At 54.1% G+C, this 17717-nt stretch overlaps 1 protein-coding gene across 1 annotated transcript in view; it reads left to right on the forward strand.

Moving 5' to 3' along the window:
- DIS3L2 (DIS3 mitotic control homolog (S. cerevisiae)-like 2) overlaps positions 1–9233 on the forward strand; it is a 429536-nt gene extending 420303 nt beyond the window's left edge. The window contains exons 14-20 of the mRNA XM_006866746.1: positions 4540–4723; positions 5107–5193; positions 6781–6928; positions 7146–7276; positions 7497–7601; positions 8558–8659; positions 9081–9233. Coding sequence (XP_006866808.1) covers positions 4540–4723; positions 5107–5193; positions 6781–6928; positions 7146–7276; positions 7497–7601; positions 8558–8659; positions 9081–9233 — 910 coding nt within the window. The remainder of the gene's footprint in view (positions 1–4539; positions 4724–5106; positions 5194–6780; positions 6929–7145; positions 7277–7496; positions 7602–8557; positions 8660–9080) is intronic.
- Positions 9234–17717: the final 8484 nt, after the last annotated feature.

A 17717-nucleotide genomic window follows, 5' to 3' on the forward strand; every position in this document is an offset into this window, starting at 1 on the left:
GCTCTGCAGGGCAGCCTGGGTACCACTTGGTCCTGCTTAGAGATTCTAGGCCAGGCCACTGCCCTCTGCCCCTCGCCTGCAGGTATGGCTGCCCAGATAGCTTTATGTTGACAAAGACCTTTCTGACTGTCTACCGGCTCCCTACCGCTGCCAGCAGGCCTTGGATTCCGGATACCTGGCCCCTGGAGACTTCCTCTCGAGCTAGAAAAACAAGGGGCTGAACGTGCCTCCGCAGCTGGGCCCCACCCATGGAACCTATAGGAAGGCCCCGGAGTGGAAAGCTGGCTCCGGCCGTGCCCGCAAGGCCTGTTATGTCTGGCTCCCAGGCCTGGGCCTCTGGGGTTTTCCAGGCTGGTGAACGAGGCCCCGTGCATTCCCCTGTGGTTCCTGGGCAGGCCCACAGTGTTCAGCAGGTTGCTGCGAGCCCAGGAAGAGAGGGTCAGCGACAGGGCCACACAGTGACTGAGGGGTGGCCTCTGGTGCCCGGAGGACTTGGGCTCCATTTGGGTGGGTGGGTGGGCACCCTGACCAGTCAGCCACATCATCCCCTCACCCTGGCATTTCCCGCTCTCAGGCTACTGCCCCAGCCAGGGCGAGAAAACTGCCAAACAGCAGCTCTGGGCCCACCCACAGCCTCATTTCAGCAAATCCCAGCTCTGGGCCTCACAGTTCTCCACACGGCACCCGCTGTAGTGAGCCCTGGTCGTGCCATGGTTAAAGCACTGAACTGCTTACTTAAAGAGCGAGAGTTCAAACCCACCAGCCACTCCAAGGGAGACAGCTGTAGCTGACTGCTTCGGGACAGATTGACAGCCTCGGGAACCTGTTGGGACAGTTCTGCTCTGCCCTGTAGGGTCACTTTGTATCAGAATCAACTCAAAGGCAGTGCACTGGGGTGGGGTGGATTGGACTGGGTTTTACCCCCACTCTGGGCCCAGGATAAAAGCCCTGGTGGCACAGTGGGTGAAGCACTGGGCTGCTAACCAAAAGGTCAGCAGTTCAAACCCACCAGCCGCTTCAAGGGAGAAAGCTGTGGCAGTCTGCTTCGGGAAAGATTTACAGCTTCACAAGCTCCGTGGGGCAGTTCTGCTAGGACCTGTAAGGTTGCTATGAATCAGTGGGTGGGCTGGGCAGGGAGCAGCAGGGTCCAAGAGGTGGCCGTTGCTCATGCCCATGTGTCGTTCTGTTGTGGAGAAGGGCCTCGCTCTGGAATGAACTCAGTGAGAGGCCCAGCAGCCATCCCACAGCACTGAGGCCTGCGGTGGGGACCTGCCCAAGCACGGACTACTTTGGCTTCAGAAGGAATGAATCTGAAACTGGCGGGGAGCAGGGCTTATCAAACTTGCCAGCATCCCCTACTCCTTGTCAGCACGGCCCCTAACTGCGCCCCTCATCCCTTCACCAGCTCCCCAGGTGTAATTCAAAGCTAGGCTCCCACACCCCGCCTTGCCTCCTCTCCTCCGAGGACAGCCTCCAAGGACACCTTCTTCTTCAGGTGGGCCTGATACTTTTTCTTTGTCTTCTACGCCTTTGCTCTTTCATCTCCTTCCTGTATCGTGCTCTTGCCTTCCCATCGCTCTGCATTGACCTTGTTTGTGGACGTGACTTTGCCACCTGGAGGGCAGTGGCGGAGTCGGGTGGCCTGTTCGCAGGCTTGTCTGCAAACCCCAGCTGCTGCTTCATGAGGTGGGACTTGGGGCCACTGGGTGATCCTTTTGAACCTTAGTTTTCCATTGTATCTTAAAAATCCGGCTGATTCTACTTGTGTGTCGGAGTAGAACTGTGCTCCGTAGGGTTTCAGTGGCTGAGTCTGCAGAATTAGATTGCCAGACCTACCTGCTGCAGCACCTCTCAGTAGACTCTAATTTCCCCCCTTTCTGCATGCTCACCATCTGTAAGATTTGATCCAAACAGGCAGCAGCAGCAGCAAATAGCTGCTGCGCCCAGCAGCACCCTTTGTGGAGTCAGGGTGTCCATTAGCATCTTGAAGATGAAGAAATGACCTCTAACAAAAAATAAAATAACACTTTGTACCACGCCAGGAGTGCTGGTGTAGCACTGTAGGATTAGCTCTGGACTGCTAACTAAAAGATGGACAGTTCAAACCCACCAACCACTCCTCAGAAACCCCTATAGAGGGTCGCTATGAGTTGGAACTGACTCCCAGGCACTTAACAGCAACAACAGCTAACACACTAAGGACCCTGGTGGCACGGTGGGTTAAGTGCTGGGCTGTTAGGTGGGTGTGAGAAAGATGAGGCTCCCGTAGGTTCACACCCATACAACAGCCCTCCTCAGCTCCGTCGGGTCGCTGTGAGTTGGAACGGGCTCCTCTGCAGTGGGTTTGGTTTGGGTATGGTTACTGGCACGTTTGGCAGAGCCTGTTGTAGAGTACACGTGCCCTCACTGTACGTGGCAATGTAATGTGTGTGTATAGGTTGGTGTGCCGTTAGTACGTGACTCCGCCACGCAGGTGAGGGACTCCGGTTCCCTTGGGCACACTCAGCTCCACCGAACCTGCCCTTCCCTGTCCCTCCCCCTGCAGCCTGGCAGGTGGGTTCCAGTGGATGTGAGGAGGGGGACCCAGGTGAGCGGCTCCCCATTAGCTGTGGTGCTGTCTGTCACAGCAGAACCTTCCCAGACCTCCAGAGGCAAAGGCCCCAGTGGGAGATGCCAGGCCTTGGGTGGAGGCCCTGCCCCCTCCCACCACCCCTCCCTGAGAAGCCCCCACCAGAGCCAACTTGTGGCTCAAAAGAAACCCATACCTGAGAGCCCCGGAGACATTGGGCCACCGGCCAGTTTCTAATTATCAGGTTCTTGCTCGAGGTGCCTGGGTTCTAAGAGTCCCTGCCACGTCCCAGGTCCCAAAGACAGAGAGGCTGGGGGGCCCCCTGCTGGCCCATCCTGGAAATTGGACCCTGTCGAGCCCCATAACAGGGTCCCTTTGATAGCACCAGAGGGGAGCTGTGACCCTACTGATGCAGGGCAGCATGGCCCCCTTTCTGAGGGGAATCCAGCCCCCCAGTAACATGCCATCACCGGCTCTTGCTGGTCCCCACACTGCACTGGAGACTCCACCCCGTCTGCGCACGGTGTGACAACAGGCCAGGCCTGCTCCCTCAACCACCTGCTGCTTTGCAGAGAACCTCAGAGAAAGGACCCCCACATTTCCCCTAGGACCCTAACATGCCTGACCCTGCTGCCAGACCGTCTCCCTATCTGGACTGTGCCTGAAATCTCCACGTGTCCTAGAGAATGTCCCTTGGACCACTCTGGTGACTCCTACCCCATCAGAGGGAGGAGCCAACATATCTGGACCAGACTACCTTCAAGGTTACCGAGGAAACCCCACTTGTTAACCCGTCATCTCTAATCAGGCGCACAGGACTGTGCTGGGGTTCCAAAGAGGACACGGGAGTGATGGGAGAATCCGGCTGGTATGGGGGCTCACACTCACCCCTGCCCCTGGCCTGTTCTCATCCTTGCTGAGACTGTGAGGTGAGACCGAAGGCCAGAAGCAGGAATGGGGCTCCACTGCAGAGCCCCCTGCCCTCTGACCTGGAGTGGGGTGCGAGGGCAGGAGGACACCCCACCCTGCTGCTTTGCTAGCTCCTGGTCTGGGGCTCCCGGCCACCCTACTATGGGGCCATGCTGCCACCTGCTGACCATGCTTGCAAACTGCAGCTTCAGGTCCAGCCACTAGGTTGCAGGTGCTTCCTCACCTGAAGCTGGGCTGTCCCTGGCCTCGGGGCAAGCGGAAGGTGGAGACAGGCCTAGGACAGTGCCTGGTACTGCAGTGTTTGTGGAGTGAATGACTTCATAGATTTGGATGAATGAACGGAAGATTGAATGACTGTCTGCTTTGGAACATTCAGGCTACAACAACCTGCATGCCTGACCAAGAACAGACAATCAATCAAGTCAGGCATCTGTTGAATAAGAACTGGGCCTCCTTGTGTGTTGATAAAAATTGAGTGAGGACAGCCGGATGGTGGCCGGTGACAAGAGCAGCAGCTCCTATGGGGGCCATGTGTGGAGGTGGGCAGTACGTGCCCAGGAGGGGTGGCCAAGGTCTCCAACCTGGGCCTGCAGAAAGCCTTGGCCAGTGGAGCAGGTGGCAGGCAATTAAACCATGTGAGTGGGGTCTCCTGTGAGGTGCAGCCAGCATTTGCCTCGTCTGAGTCCTTGCTGCTCACAGCGGCCCTGTGAGGCAGATGACTCTTGCCGCTGCCACGTTTGAGTGAGAATCAGGTATATATTGTGATTTATTCAGGCTCCCATGGCCAGCACAGGCTCATCTCCCATTAAATTGGGCGGCTGGGTTAAGGTGTCTGTGTTAACGGAGTTTGTCAACAGGAAGTAGGGTGTCCAGGGGCAGATTAGGGGTGAGATGTAACCCCATACCTGAGTAGGGACCCGCGTGGCTTCGGGGTCCACGTGCTGGCTTTTCTGTGCCGAGAGGGAGGAGCAGCCTGACTTTGTCCGACCCCCCTGCTATGGGCAGTACCGCCCACTGAGCCTGCTGTCTGCCCTCTGCAGGCTCATAGAAGAGCTGATGATCCTGGCCAACACAGCAGTGGCCCACAAGATTCACCGCACCTTCCCCGAGCGGGCTCTGCTGCGCCGGCACCCCCCACCCCAGACAAGGATGCTCCACGACCTGGTAGAATTCTGCAACCAGATGGGGCTGCCCATGGACTTCAGCTCCGCTGGGGCCCTCAACGTGAGTGCCAGGCAGTGGGGGCAGGCTGGAGGGGGGTGTCAAACTGTGGCCCCGGGCCTGTGACCAGAGGTGGACCCCATAGCTTTCCATAGGGAGCAGGGGTTGTTTGAAGCCAGGCAGTGTTGGCTTGAAGTATTCCCTGTGTAGAGCTAAACCTCCTGAAATCCAGGAACCCAGGGTCTGGGTCTGAGCCCCCGGAAAAGGGACTGTTATCATGCCCATTCAGAGTGTGGGCAGACCACAGGTTGGATGTGGAAAGCTCACTCAACAAGCCACCCCAGGTGGGACACAGCACACCTGTCCTCCCAACGCTTAGTGTCTGGTGGTCAGTGGGCGGCAGGGCTCCTGAGCCTTGCTGCAGATTGCCTGTTTCCTGCTTTCAGGAAAGTCTGACCAAGACGTTTGGAAATGACATGTACTCACTGGCCCGCAAGGAGGTGCTCACCAACATGTGCTCTCGGCCCATGCAGGTAAGGAGGGGCCAGCAGAGCCCCCACCCTGCCAGGACACAGCTACAGACCAGTGTGGGGGTCTCATTCACTTGAGAGATTCACTCTGTTCATCTTAGCTGATTCATGTTTCCGAACCCTCATAACTCCAGCAGACCGGAATCATTGGGGCCCACTCTGGGCAGGAGCCTTGTCTGCTGGGAGTCTGGGGTGCCTGTCCTCCAAGCCCCGAGGGGGAGCACCTGAGTCCGACCCCACTACAGAAACAGAACACTGGGCTGTCTTGGGGTGCCTCCACCACTCCCTCCACAGGCTGGGAAAGGAGCCAGGGCCCTCTGCCTTCCTCTCCCCACCTCCCGGGCCTCCCTCGGTGACTTGCCCCAGCCATAACCCAGGACCCAGCAGGAGGTGGAAGGGCAGCAGGGCAGGAAGCTGAGCAGGTTTCTAGCACTCTCGCCTGGACGCCAGCCCTGTGCGTGCTGAGTAACCGCTGGCCGGGGGCAACTTGGCTCAGTGGGTAGAAGGGTGTGAGCATGAGAGGCTGTCAGTGTGCGGGTGGGTGATCGTGTCCGTGTGTGGGTGTGGGAGTTTGTACGGGTGTGTGAGGTATCAGAGTGCGGGTTTAGGGGTTTGTATGGGTGTGAGGGTGTCAGCGTGTGGGTGTACGGGTGTGTACAGATCTGGATGTTGTAAGGGTGCAGGCACGCCACGAAAAGAAGAGCAACTCTGGGGTGGAGAGCCTGCTCCCACAGACCCCAACACTCTCTTTCTCTGCTTGGCTGCCCTGAGCCCCAGCCCCACTTCAAGCTGAGTGGTCCCCAGGGCTCCAGGCATGCGGTGTCCCCTGTACCCAGCCAGTCACACAGGCCTCCTGCCTTAGCCCCAGGGAAGATCAGGGTGTCCAGGACACGAAAGGCAGAAAGTAGCAGGCTGGGAAGCCCTCCTTGGAAGACCCCTTGGGGGCACAGAGAAGTGCCGCTATAAGGTATCGGGAATCAGGGCCAGATGAAGCAAGTCAGCTACAACCACAGACCAGCTGGGGCAAGAGGGCAAGCATGCGGGCCGTGGGCCTACCGTGCCAAACACTGGTGTTGGACTTGGTGTCCTCATTCCCTTCCTGTAGTGCCCATTTGAGTCTCCAGTGACCTCTCAGCCCTGTTCCAGAGGGCCCCAGGCGTCCTATCCTCCCTCTCTGCTCCAGGGTAGCGGCTCTGAATCCATCTGGGGAGAATCACTGACTCCAAACCAGAGTCACACCCTTCTATTTATGCCAGCTTCATGGCACACGGACACAGCGGCTGACAGACTGGCTCGGGGTGCCTTCCCAGCTAGCCTCAGCCTCCTCTCCCCAGGAGTGAGCAAGGCCACGGCCGCCACCTGACCCTGAGCAGCATCTTGGGGCTCCTCAACAGAGGCAGGGTTGACTCCTTACAGTGTTTCAGGGATGTGAGCAGCCCTTGGCTTTTCCTAGCCTCCTGGCAGCCCTTACAAGGGGCGGCCCTGCCACTGAGGCCCACCTGTGGTCAGTCCCTGCCTGGGACTCAGAGCTCAACCAGGCAAAGCCAGCCCTGCCAGGCCGCATGGTCCTGAGACCCATCCTGCCCCCAGATGGCGCTGTATTTCTGCTCTGGAGTGCTGCAGGACCAAGCCCAGTTCTGGCACTACGCCCTCAACATGCCGCTCTACACCCACTTCACCTCCCCCATCCGCCGGTTCCCTGATGTCCTGGTGCACCGCCTGTTGGCCGCCGCGCTAGGTAAGAACGCACAGACCACCCCACCTCAACCCTGAAGGCCCCACAAAGAGGCAGGAGGGCAGTGTCCGGTTCACCTTCACTCTGGGGTCTCCTCTGTCCCCTTGGAAGCCTTTGCTCTGCCTGGGTGCCACCTGGGCCAGGAGCCGCGAGAGTCCTCACCCAGCCACGATCACACACATAGACCACTGACCAGCAGGGTCTGACCCCCTCTGCTCAGGCTACGGGGCATTGCCAGATTTGGAGCCTGACGCCATGCAGAAGCAGGCTGACCACTGCAATGACCGCCGTATAGCATCCAAGCGCGTGCAGGAGCTCAGCACCAACCTCTTCTTCGCTGTCCTGGTCAAGGTACACCCCCAGCCTGGCCCAGTGACCCTCCTGGGCACCTTGGAGCATACCACCCACCACCCACCCTCCTGGACGCCTCGTAGTGTACCACCCACCACCCACCCTCCTGGGCGCCTCTCCCTGCATGGCCCCTCAGGAATTCAGGGCCATGGGCAGCCGGGGGGACTGGGAAGAGCCGTGTCCAGGTCTGTGGCTGAGCCTGCTGTGTGCTGCCTTGCAGGAGAGTGGCCCCTTGCTATCAGAAGCCATGGTGATGGGCGTCCTCAACCAAGCCTTCGACGTGCTGGTGCTACGCTACGGGGTGCAGAAACGCATCTACTGTAACGTGAGTGAGCAGCTGCCGGGGTCTCCTGGGCCCCCCAAGGCAGTGCCTGTAGAGAACCCTCTTCTCAGATGTCCCCCGGCCCTCCTCTGCAGCTGGGTGGAGTGGGGTGTCCAGCACAGGCTTAGGGCCGGAGGTTTACAACTGTGAGGTGGGACTGCACCCCTCACTCAGTAGTGGGCAGCACCAGGTGTGCGGTGGGGGGATGTGCAGAGGCCGCTGTGGAGGGGAGCTGCCCTGTCCTGTCCCCCAGCACCAAGCCCGCCCCTTAGGCCCTTCAAGAAGCAGTCTGCTTACCTAGGAGGGGCTCCAAGGTCAGGATCGGGCTGGGGCCTCATCCCCAAAGACCAGGCAGCCAGAGAGGACCCCCAACCCCCAGCAGATGGCAGGCAGACAGGCTTTAGGGATGTTTGTTCTAGAATGACCCTAGTAGTCCATGGCTGCTCTGGGAGCAGCTCCCTCCTTGGGAAGTTGGTGCCGTGGTCAGCATGTCACCAGCCATCCTGACCACTTTGGGCAGGCGGTGTGTGGTCATCAGACTAGGAAGTAGGAGAGCCAGACACCAGAATGCTTCAGGGTTCTTGTCCTCAGTGGTTCCTACAGACCAGGGCCAGCAGGGGGCGCCAGCCTTCAGCCTCGCAGAGCCTGCCCTTCCCTAGCAGCTACGATCCTGAGATTTGAGGGTAGATTCCCAATACCTGCTGCCCAGGCCAACCACCATTCCCCAGCCCTGCCCCCCAAATAACACCCCTCCCAGGCCCTTAGCACTTGGTCATCTCAGGACCTGCCCCCGCTTCTCTGGCCGCTTAGTTGACACCGACAGGAAGTAGCAGTGGGGTTGGGGCGTGTCCAAGGTCAAACAGCAGGGTCCCCCACACACACACAGGTGGGCCATTTGGGGGTGGGAGGGTCAGAGGCGGTGTCCAGAGCCCAGTGAGGCACTGATGTGTGTTGCATAGGCCCTGCCCCTGCAGGCCCACCACTTCCAGAAGGTGGGCAAGAAGCCAGAGCTCACGCTCATCTGGGAGCCCCAGGACATCGGAGAGCAGCCAGTGCGCCAGGTTAGACCTGCGGGCAGGGGGGCAGCTCTAACCAGTCCCAAGACCACATCCTCCTGGCCCCTGTGGGGACGCTACTGTGGGAGGAGGCAGGTTCTGTCCCTCTCTGAAGCAGGGGAATTCACTTTTGGAGTCCTATTGACTATCTAGTGAAAGCTATGGGACCTCATTCATGAAAAACCGTCTCTAACTACTTTCCCTACAATGTGCTCCCAAGGCCCGCCCGCCCCAGGTTGTTGCATCTGTGTGTGTCCCGGGTGCCAGGTCACACCAATGGCCTGGCCTGCATGTCCCCCAGGGGACTGAGGCTGATCGGGCCTGATGACTGTCCCCACGGCACACCTGCACTCCGGGAACAGTCCCTGCACCACCACCCCCAATGCCCTGTCCCCTGAGTCCTCTCACTGGGCCCTGCTCTGCACAGGTCATCACCATCTTCAGCCTGGTGGAGGTGGTACTGCAGGCCGAGACCACCACCCTCAAGTACAGCGCCATCCTGAAGCATCCAGACAGCCAGGGGGGCGGCCTGGGCCCCGAGCAAGAGGAGGGGTCCGACACGGAGGACAAGCAGGACTGAGCCCACTGGCCGCCCACCCGTCCACCCACTGGCTTTTACCAAGACACCAAAGGGGATTTTTAATTTGTTTGGTTTTTAACAGCTCAGGGTTTTGTTTTTATTTTTATTTCTGTCATTTGATTTTATTTTTGCAGCTCAGTTTTTAAAGGAACTGGCAGGGAGTGGGACGCGCCGCTCCGGGGCCTGCCCCATCCCCGCCCAGATCAGCATCATGGAATAAAATCAAGTGTCAAGTGCTGTTTGGGGGCACCTCCAGGAGGCCAGCCCATGGGCCCTCTGCACACAGGGTAGGGGCTCCCGCCCACTGGCTGCCCCCAGGGTCACCGGCCCGCCCCAGTCTGTCAGCTCCACGGTGATTCAGAGCCATCCTCAAAGCAAACTGATGACAGCGCCTCGTTCTGGCTGATTAAAAATGTAATTAGTATGCACGATGGCAGCTCACCCATCACCTAGAGCTGGGGCCGGGGCATCTCACCCCCACCGCTTCCTCTCTGCCTGCTGGCTCCACGTGGCTCCTGAGACCCCACACACACACACACACACCAGCCTGTGCTCCTCACTGTGGACGTGGCTCCAGCCCTGCCCATGTTGAGTGTCTCCCAGTGGCACCTCACACTTCCAATCCCAATCCCTGCCCTGGGACACACCAGGCCAGGCCCTGCCAGAGCAGGGACCGTGCTCAACCTGGCCACCGAGGGGAACTTGGCGTCAGGTGGCCTAGCCTGGCTTCTCTGAGCGGCAGGAGTTCAGACACAAGCTTCTGTGACCAAGGACCCATCGGCCTCACTGCTCCCTGTTGTCAGTATTCAGTCTCTCCCATTTCAGTGGGTTTTCCTCAAAGAAGAAGCCAACACTGGACCTTTATAAGGAGTGACCACAGCAACACAGTCCATTGTCCCAACTAGGCCGGGGCCAGGAGGGAGACAGGCCGAGGTCCTTTTTCCCAGCAAAGACATCCTGATTTCTGCCCTCAGTTTATCCTGACCATGTTTATCCTGCCCATTCTGCTGCTCCCAAGGTGCCCAGAGGCGAAGTCCCCTCTCTGCCCCTTCCCCTGGAGCCTTCTGGCACCAAGTACCAGGAAGGGTGGGTCCTATGTTTTGTTGGGTGCCTTCAAGTTGGCTCTGACTAATAACAACCTTGTGCACAACAGACTGAAACCTTGCCCAGTCCTGCACATCCTCATAGCTGTTAAGCTTGAGCCCATTGCTGCTGCCACTGTGCCACTCCGTCTCATGGGGATCTTCCCTTTTCACTGACCTTTCACTTTACCAAGCATGATGCCCTTCTCCAGGGACCAGTCCCTCCTGGTAATACGTCCAGAGTGTGAGAGGTGAAGCCTCACCATCCTGGTGTCTAAGGCGCATTCTGGCTGTACTACTACTAACCCCGATGTTGGTTCTTTTGGCAGTCCATGGTACTTTCAATATTCTCCAATACCATAACTCAAATGCATCAGTTCTTCTATGGTCTATTCACTGTCCGACTTACACATGAATATGAGGTTATTGAAAATATCACGGCTTGGGTCAGGCGCACCTCAGTCCTCAAATTGACATCTTTGTTCTTAAACACTTTGAAGAGGTCTTGTGGGGCAGATTTGCCTAGTACAAAATGTTATTTGATTTTTTGACTTCTGCTTCCTTGAGTGTTGATGGTGGATCCCAGCAAAATGGGTGGGTCTGGTGGTGTCTTCAGATCAGCACCAGGGACAAGGCTCTGGGTGCTTCCTGGCCTAGAGGACAGATGACCCTGTCCTCTCAGCCCCTCTCTTCTCAAGGGCAGAGCAGAGCCCCCATGGCATGGTGCCCTTCACGGAGCGTGGGCCTAGGCAGGCACCCCTCCTTCCTGTCCCAGCTCTACCAGGCCGGTCACTAAGAAAGGACTTTGCTGTCTGGACTTGATTTGAAGGCAGGTGCTGGCCTTGGAGCTTCCCCAGATAGGAAGTTATGTATCTGGAATCACAGGGAGCTGAGCAGCCCCATACCCACCCCACACCATTGGACAAATAGAAACGGCTCCCAGGAAGGGGGCAGGTGACACCATGACAGTCCAGCCTGGACCAGGACTCAGTGACTAACCTCCACCGCATCCCACTACCTCACAGACTCAAAGTCATGGCTCCATGAAGACCCTCACCTTCAGCCCATCAGGCATTGACTCTATGTGCAGGCACTGACGGACGGACTGCTGTGGGTCCCCCAAGGGAGACATCCCCTTTGTGGCCCTACTCTAAGGGAACGAAGGGGGTGAGGAGACACAGAGCCACATTAAGAGGACTCGCTCACCGCCCGGGGCCCCAGAGCAGCCTTTGCCAGCATAGGCTGAGTGGGCTCAGGGCAAGGCTGCCATTTCTCAAGGGCTTTCTGGGGGCCATCAAGAGGAGGGGGACACTGATGTCCATCACTTCTATGTGGGGCAGGTGAAATTGGTGCCACCTCCAAAGGTGTAGCAACAGTCAAAGGCGGGAGACTGTACCAAGCTGTGGAGGGCAGGTGAAGGCTCGCTGGATCCCCCAGAGGCTGGCACAGCCGAGGTGCCCATCTCTCAGAGACTGAGACGTGAGGCGCTTCAAGTAGACAAGGGCTGTGAAAGCCTAGGGTCACCCAGAGAGGACAGGCAGGCCTCCCGGGGACTCCTGGGCCTGGGCTGGGAGTGAGCACACGTCATACCCTGACCATGCAGAGTCCCTGAGGGCTTTAATGAGGGCTGTGGCGTGGCCTGACCTTTGTCCCCTCCATTTATTAACCAGCAAGGAGCTCTACGAGGCACTGGTTCCTCTCCATTGTACAAGTTACTGTGATGTGACACGGGAACCCTGACAGGACAGGCATTTAGAAAGTTTCTTCCCCTCTTTTAGAGTGTTGGTGGGCAGGAGGCATTAGGCTTCTGGAAAGTTCTCAAAGAAATGCTCTGTAGCTGTTGGATACAGATCTAGAGGGAAGGGTGGAGGGATTCAACCAGTGAGTGTGAAAGTCAGAGATAAAGTTCTTCTCCCAGAATACGGAGGCACCAAAGTAATTCAGACAAAGATTTTTTGTTATTTAGAGATGGTGGTGACGTTGTTGGGCAGAATGTAGACTGAAATCAGTCTCAAAACAGCATGGTGTGAGGCTGCCCAGTCCATTGGCATTCTGAAATCTTCATCATGTTAATAATCTCCATGGCTGCCTTTTATAATAAAACTAATGATATTCTGTGTCTCACATTTCATTTCATTTCCACTCAGTGGTTTAGAAAACAACAACCGTGACGCAGAAGAGAAAACTGAGTGGGGAGACAGTCCCAGGTGCCACAGTAGTGACCCAAGGGCAGGCCATTTAGGAGGGGCCCCGTGGTAATCTAGGAAAGATCAGGAAGGCTGGAAAGGGCAAATCCAGACAAAGGCACAGGCTGTGGCCGGAGGGGAGCCCACGGAGAGTGGAAACTTGGGGGGGGGGGGGGGTTGTAGCTTCAGTGGAGGGAAAAACTGAGAGAACTATGGAATCCCACCACAGGCTAGAGCATGAGGGAACTATGGAATCCCACCGCAGACTAGAGCATGGAGCAGGGCTTAGGAAGAGAAAGGAGAAGGGGCTCAGGAGCAGGGAGCAAGAAGGAGGCAATAGGAAAGCGGCCATCTCTAGGGGAGACACAGGAGAGCAGCAGCATTCCTGAGGGGAGAAGGCAGATGGGGAGGTCCGTGGGCAGGGGAGGCATTCAGGTAATGGGGAACAGGACAAGGAGGGGGTCCAGAGCATACGTGTCTGGAGAGGAGCAGGTGTCAGAAGGGCGTGGCTTATGGGAGGAGCATGCAGGAGCAGAGTCAGGTAGTTCTGGATGCCATACCTGTCAGGTGCTGCTGGGACCAGGCTCTTGTGGACTTTGAAGAGCATGCTGCCTCAACAACCATCTTCCCCCACTCCTTCCCAGACGACACAGCAAAGGGATTCTTTCAGAGCATGGATTGCAAAGGAGGGTAAGAAGAGGACAGACAGCAACTAGGGAGATTAGAAAACAGATGGTCCGGTCTGGGAGTAACCCCCATAGTTGTTATTCAGTGCTGTCGAGTCATTTCTGACCCACAGTGACTCTGTATAGGGTTTCTGAGGAGCAGCTGGTGAGCTTGAACCACCAACCTTGCAGTTCAAACCAGCTTTGCAGTCTGGCGCATTAACCCACAGCACCACACCGTAATAGCAAACCTGAAAAGGCTGAAACCAACCTGACTTAACCCACAGAATCCCCCAAACCTCTGGGGTTGAAAGCAGCCAGCGCCCTGCAGAGAGGGGAAGGGGGCTGGCTAAAGAAAGCAGAGTGTCGTCCTTTCCTTCTGCACACAGGTGAAGACCAGAGATTTACTGGAGAGGTGAAACTCGGGGTCTCTGGCCTGGGGACCCCTGGCCAGTGGATGGGATTTGTGGGCAGGTACATTTCAAACTCACCATCCGCTCCTTGGACACCCTATACAGGGTCACTGTGGGTCACAACCAACTCCGTAGCACTTAACAACAACACATGAGAGGCTGAGGTCACAACACTGGCTCAAGTCAAGTCTCAGGACATTGGTGGCCAGGCCTTCCCCGTGTAAGGACAGGAAGAGGCCTCGGAAGCCCTCCAGAGGGAAGACTTTGAAATGACCCATCCAGATTACCTCCACTGAGTTCCAGAGCCCACACTCACGGTTTTATACTTCCTGTTAGGTGACATGGAGTTGGTACCAACTCATAGCAATCCTCTGCACAACAGAACGAAACACTGCCCAGTCCTGCACCAACCTCACAATCGTTGCTACTCCTGAGACCATCGCTGCCAGCACTGTGCCAGTCCATCTCTTTGGAGGGTCTTCCTGTTTTTTCTCAGACCCTCCACTTTACCAAACCTGATATCCTTCTCCAGGGACTGGAGTATGAGAGATAAAGTCTAACCATCCTGACCTCCACGGAGCATTCTGGCTGTACTTCTTCTAATTGTCTTTGTAGTCCCCATTCTTAAATATAAATAGGCATCCAAGTTACATTTATCTGAGGAGAATTCGAAACAAACAGAAAACTAGCTCTTACAGAAGATACATTGGCATCTTCAGAGAGACAAAAAGTAGCAATCATGAAACAAGAGCAGGATACAATTCTAAAATACTCAGATCAAAATAAAGGTTCTTTGTGAAAAAAAAAAAATGATAGCACAAAATGAAAAAAGTGTCAGGATAGAATAAAACTATTTTCAGACCTGTAAGGTCTCAAAATTGTACTTCTTATACACCTTTTTCTCAGGGAGTTTGTGTGCTCTACCACAACGAGGGCTTAAAGCCAGAAAGAGCAAACCTCTAAAATCAAGGCACTTGGCATAATACACAAATGGCTGAAATAGGTTTGAATGAAAACTCCATTTTGTTACAATGCATCTGCATTTTCCCGTTCATGGGTATTTGGCTGGATGGAACCAGAAAACAGCTGGAGTCTTGCCCCAAACCACTTTTAGTAAGCGTTGTTGTTAAGTGCTTTTAAGTCCGTTCCAACTCACAGTGAGCTTGTATCAGGTTTCCAAGAAAACCTGTGGCTGGTGGGTTTGAACTACCAGCCTTGGAGTTCAAACCGACCTTGTGGTCCAGTGCATTATCCTGCAGAGCCACACCAGGACTCCAAGTAAGGGTTAGGGATTTGGTTTAGTAACTGTTGATCAATGGGATTTGGTGGTGTTGTTAGATGCTACCTTGAATCTGTTGACCCATGTGTCGTTCGTAGGCGCCATGAGAGTTGGTTCATAGAGACTCTATGCACAACAGAAGGAAACACTTTCTGGACCTGTGCCATCCTCACAATTGTTACATTTGAGTCCATTGTTTCAGTCACAATTCATCATTGGAAGACACAGTTTCCTCCTTTTGCTGACCCTCTACTTTATCAAGCATGATTCCTTTTCTAGGGACTGGTCCCTCCTCAGAGCATGTCCAGAGGACAGGAGACAGAGTCTGGCTATCTTCACGTCTAAGGGGCATTCTAATGGCTGTAAAAGACAAATGTGTTTGTTCTTCTGGCCTCCCAGGTGCTTTCAATATTCTTCAGCAACACCATCATTCAAATGCATCAATTGCTCTCTAACCTTTCTTATTCATTGTCCAGTTTTCACATGTAAATGAGGTAGCTACCATCTTTCTGGAGTTCTCTGCTTTCAGCCAAGATCCATGTGACCTCAGAAGTGATAGCCTTCATTCCATGACCTCTTCTGAATCCAGCTTGATGATGTACTGTTGCAAATGTTTCAGAATTAGCTTCAAAATCTTACTCACCGGTGATATTAATATACTGGTATATATTGCATTCTATTGGATCACCTTTCTTTGTAATGGGTACAAATATGGATCTCTTCAAGTCAGTTGGCCAGATAGCTGTCTTCCAAATTTCTTGGCATCGACTCATGAATGCTTCCGGCGCTGCATCCCTTTACTGAAACATTTCTGTTGGTATTCCATCTTCAGTGCAACTTGGACTTCTTGCTTCAGTACCATGTTGCACCAACAGATTCTTTGGGGTACGTTTACTCTGTGTCTTACTTTCATCTTCTTTTAATGCTTCAGCATCATTCAATGTTTATTTTGTCCATGTTGTTGTTGTTAAGTGCCATCAAGTTGATTCAGACCCATAGCAACCCTGTATAGGGTTTCCGAGGAGTGACTGGTGAGCTTGAGTCGCCGACATGCAGTTCAAACAGCTTTGCAGTCTGGTGCATTAACCCACAGCGCCACACCAGGACTCCATAGAATCCTTCAATTTCACAACTCGAGGCTTGAAGTTTTTCTTCAGTTCTTTCATCTTGAGAAATGCTGAGTGTGCTTTTCCTTTCTGATTTTTCTAAATCCAGGTCTTTGCATATTTCCCAATGTGTTGCATTTTATCTTCTCGAGTTGTCCTTCAAATTTTCTGTTCCACTCTTTCACTTCATCACAGCTACTCTACATTGAAGAGCAAGTTTCAGGGTCTCTTCCGACATCCATTTTGAGTTTTTTTTTCTTTCTTATCTTTTTCATGACTTTTTGCATTCTTCATGGATGATGTTCTTGATGTCATCACACAAATCTTCTGATTTTCTATCCTTCGTGTCTAGTCCATCAAATCTGTTCTTGAGATGGTCTCTAAATTCAGGTGTTGTGTATTTAAGGTCCTATTGCGGCTCTTGTGGACTTGTTTTGATTTGTTTCAGCTTCAGCCTGAACTTGCAAATGAGTAATTGATATTCTCTATGCTGGCCCTGTTTTGACTGATGATATTGAGCTTCTCCATCATCTCTTCCCACAGATGTAGTCAATTTGATTCCTGTGTACCCCGACTGGTAAATTTCATGTGTATAGTCACAATTTATGTTGTTGACAATAGGTATTTGCAATGAAGAAGTCATCCGTCTTGCAAAAATCTTTCATGCAATCCAGTGTCTTTTCTTTCACCAAGACCATATTACTAACCCCCTCTAAGACTGAAACTCAAAGGGAACACATCAGCAGGCCTGCAAGCTTACTGGCGGCCACATTGGTCTACTGGTGAGTGGAAGAGGGGGAAAGGCAGCAATGAAGAAATGGGCTGAGTTCAACCATGCTCCATAGATTCTTGTTGACCTGGAGATGGGCGAGAGAAGAGGAAGCACTGGTTGGTTCAAAGTGTGGTGAGACCTGGGGACACCTGAGCCCATGGACAAGGACATAGCCACGGAGGGCTAGAGCTGATAGTGAAGCATCCAGCTAATATGAAGTATGGGGAGATGCACAAGCACACCCATATTTGCAGATAGTACTCACTTAACCTAGCCTCAATGGCTTGATAATCAGAACTCGACTAGAGGAAGATTTTTTTTTTTAATTTTTTTTTTTTTGATAAAGGAAATGAGGGCAAATTACTACAACATGATAAAATTTACCTATACTCATGGATGTAGTAGCTCAAAATACCAACAGAAAGGGAAGGAGTCTTCAAGTATTAAATGCTATCCCCTCTGTATACAGGGTAGACAGGGATGGACAACTTAAGACATTGGCTGCATAAAATGAGGGGGCAATAAAGGCATGAAGTGGCTAGCTTACAAGTTTTCAAGAGGGAGTATAATTTAAAAGTGTGCGGGGGAAGATAGAGTCCCCACTAAATCATTTTCATCTTGTCTAGATGGGTCAGGTGAAAAGAGATGGGGATAAGATTCTTATGGTTCAATAGTGAATAATTGTTATCATGACTAATTGCAACTGTCACAATTGTAAAGGTAGACTTTTGAAACAAAAATGAAGTAGTTAATCTTACTGTCCAGAAACAAAGGACCCTAGGACCATCAAGGGAGAAGAGCACAAGTGAAATGTGGGACCCCTATCCAGAGAAGCAGCGATGCCAGAGATGGAGACAGAGATGGGGACATGGAGAGAGGGAGCAGCTGATGACCTAGATTCATGGGAAGAGAGGGACTGAGAGCTAGTGGCCAGGAGGGAGACTTGCAGAATGTGCCCTTTGGTGGTATCAATTATTGTAT

The sequence above is a fragment of the Chrysochloris asiatica genome, unplaced genomic scaffold (genome assembly GCF_000296735.1).
Source record: "Chrysochloris asiatica unplaced genomic scaffold, ChrAsi1.0 scaffold00096, whole genome shotgun sequence".
Taxonomy (NCBI): Eukaryota; Metazoa; Chordata; class Mammalia; order Afrosoricida; family Chrysochloridae; genus Chrysochloris; species Chrysochloris asiatica.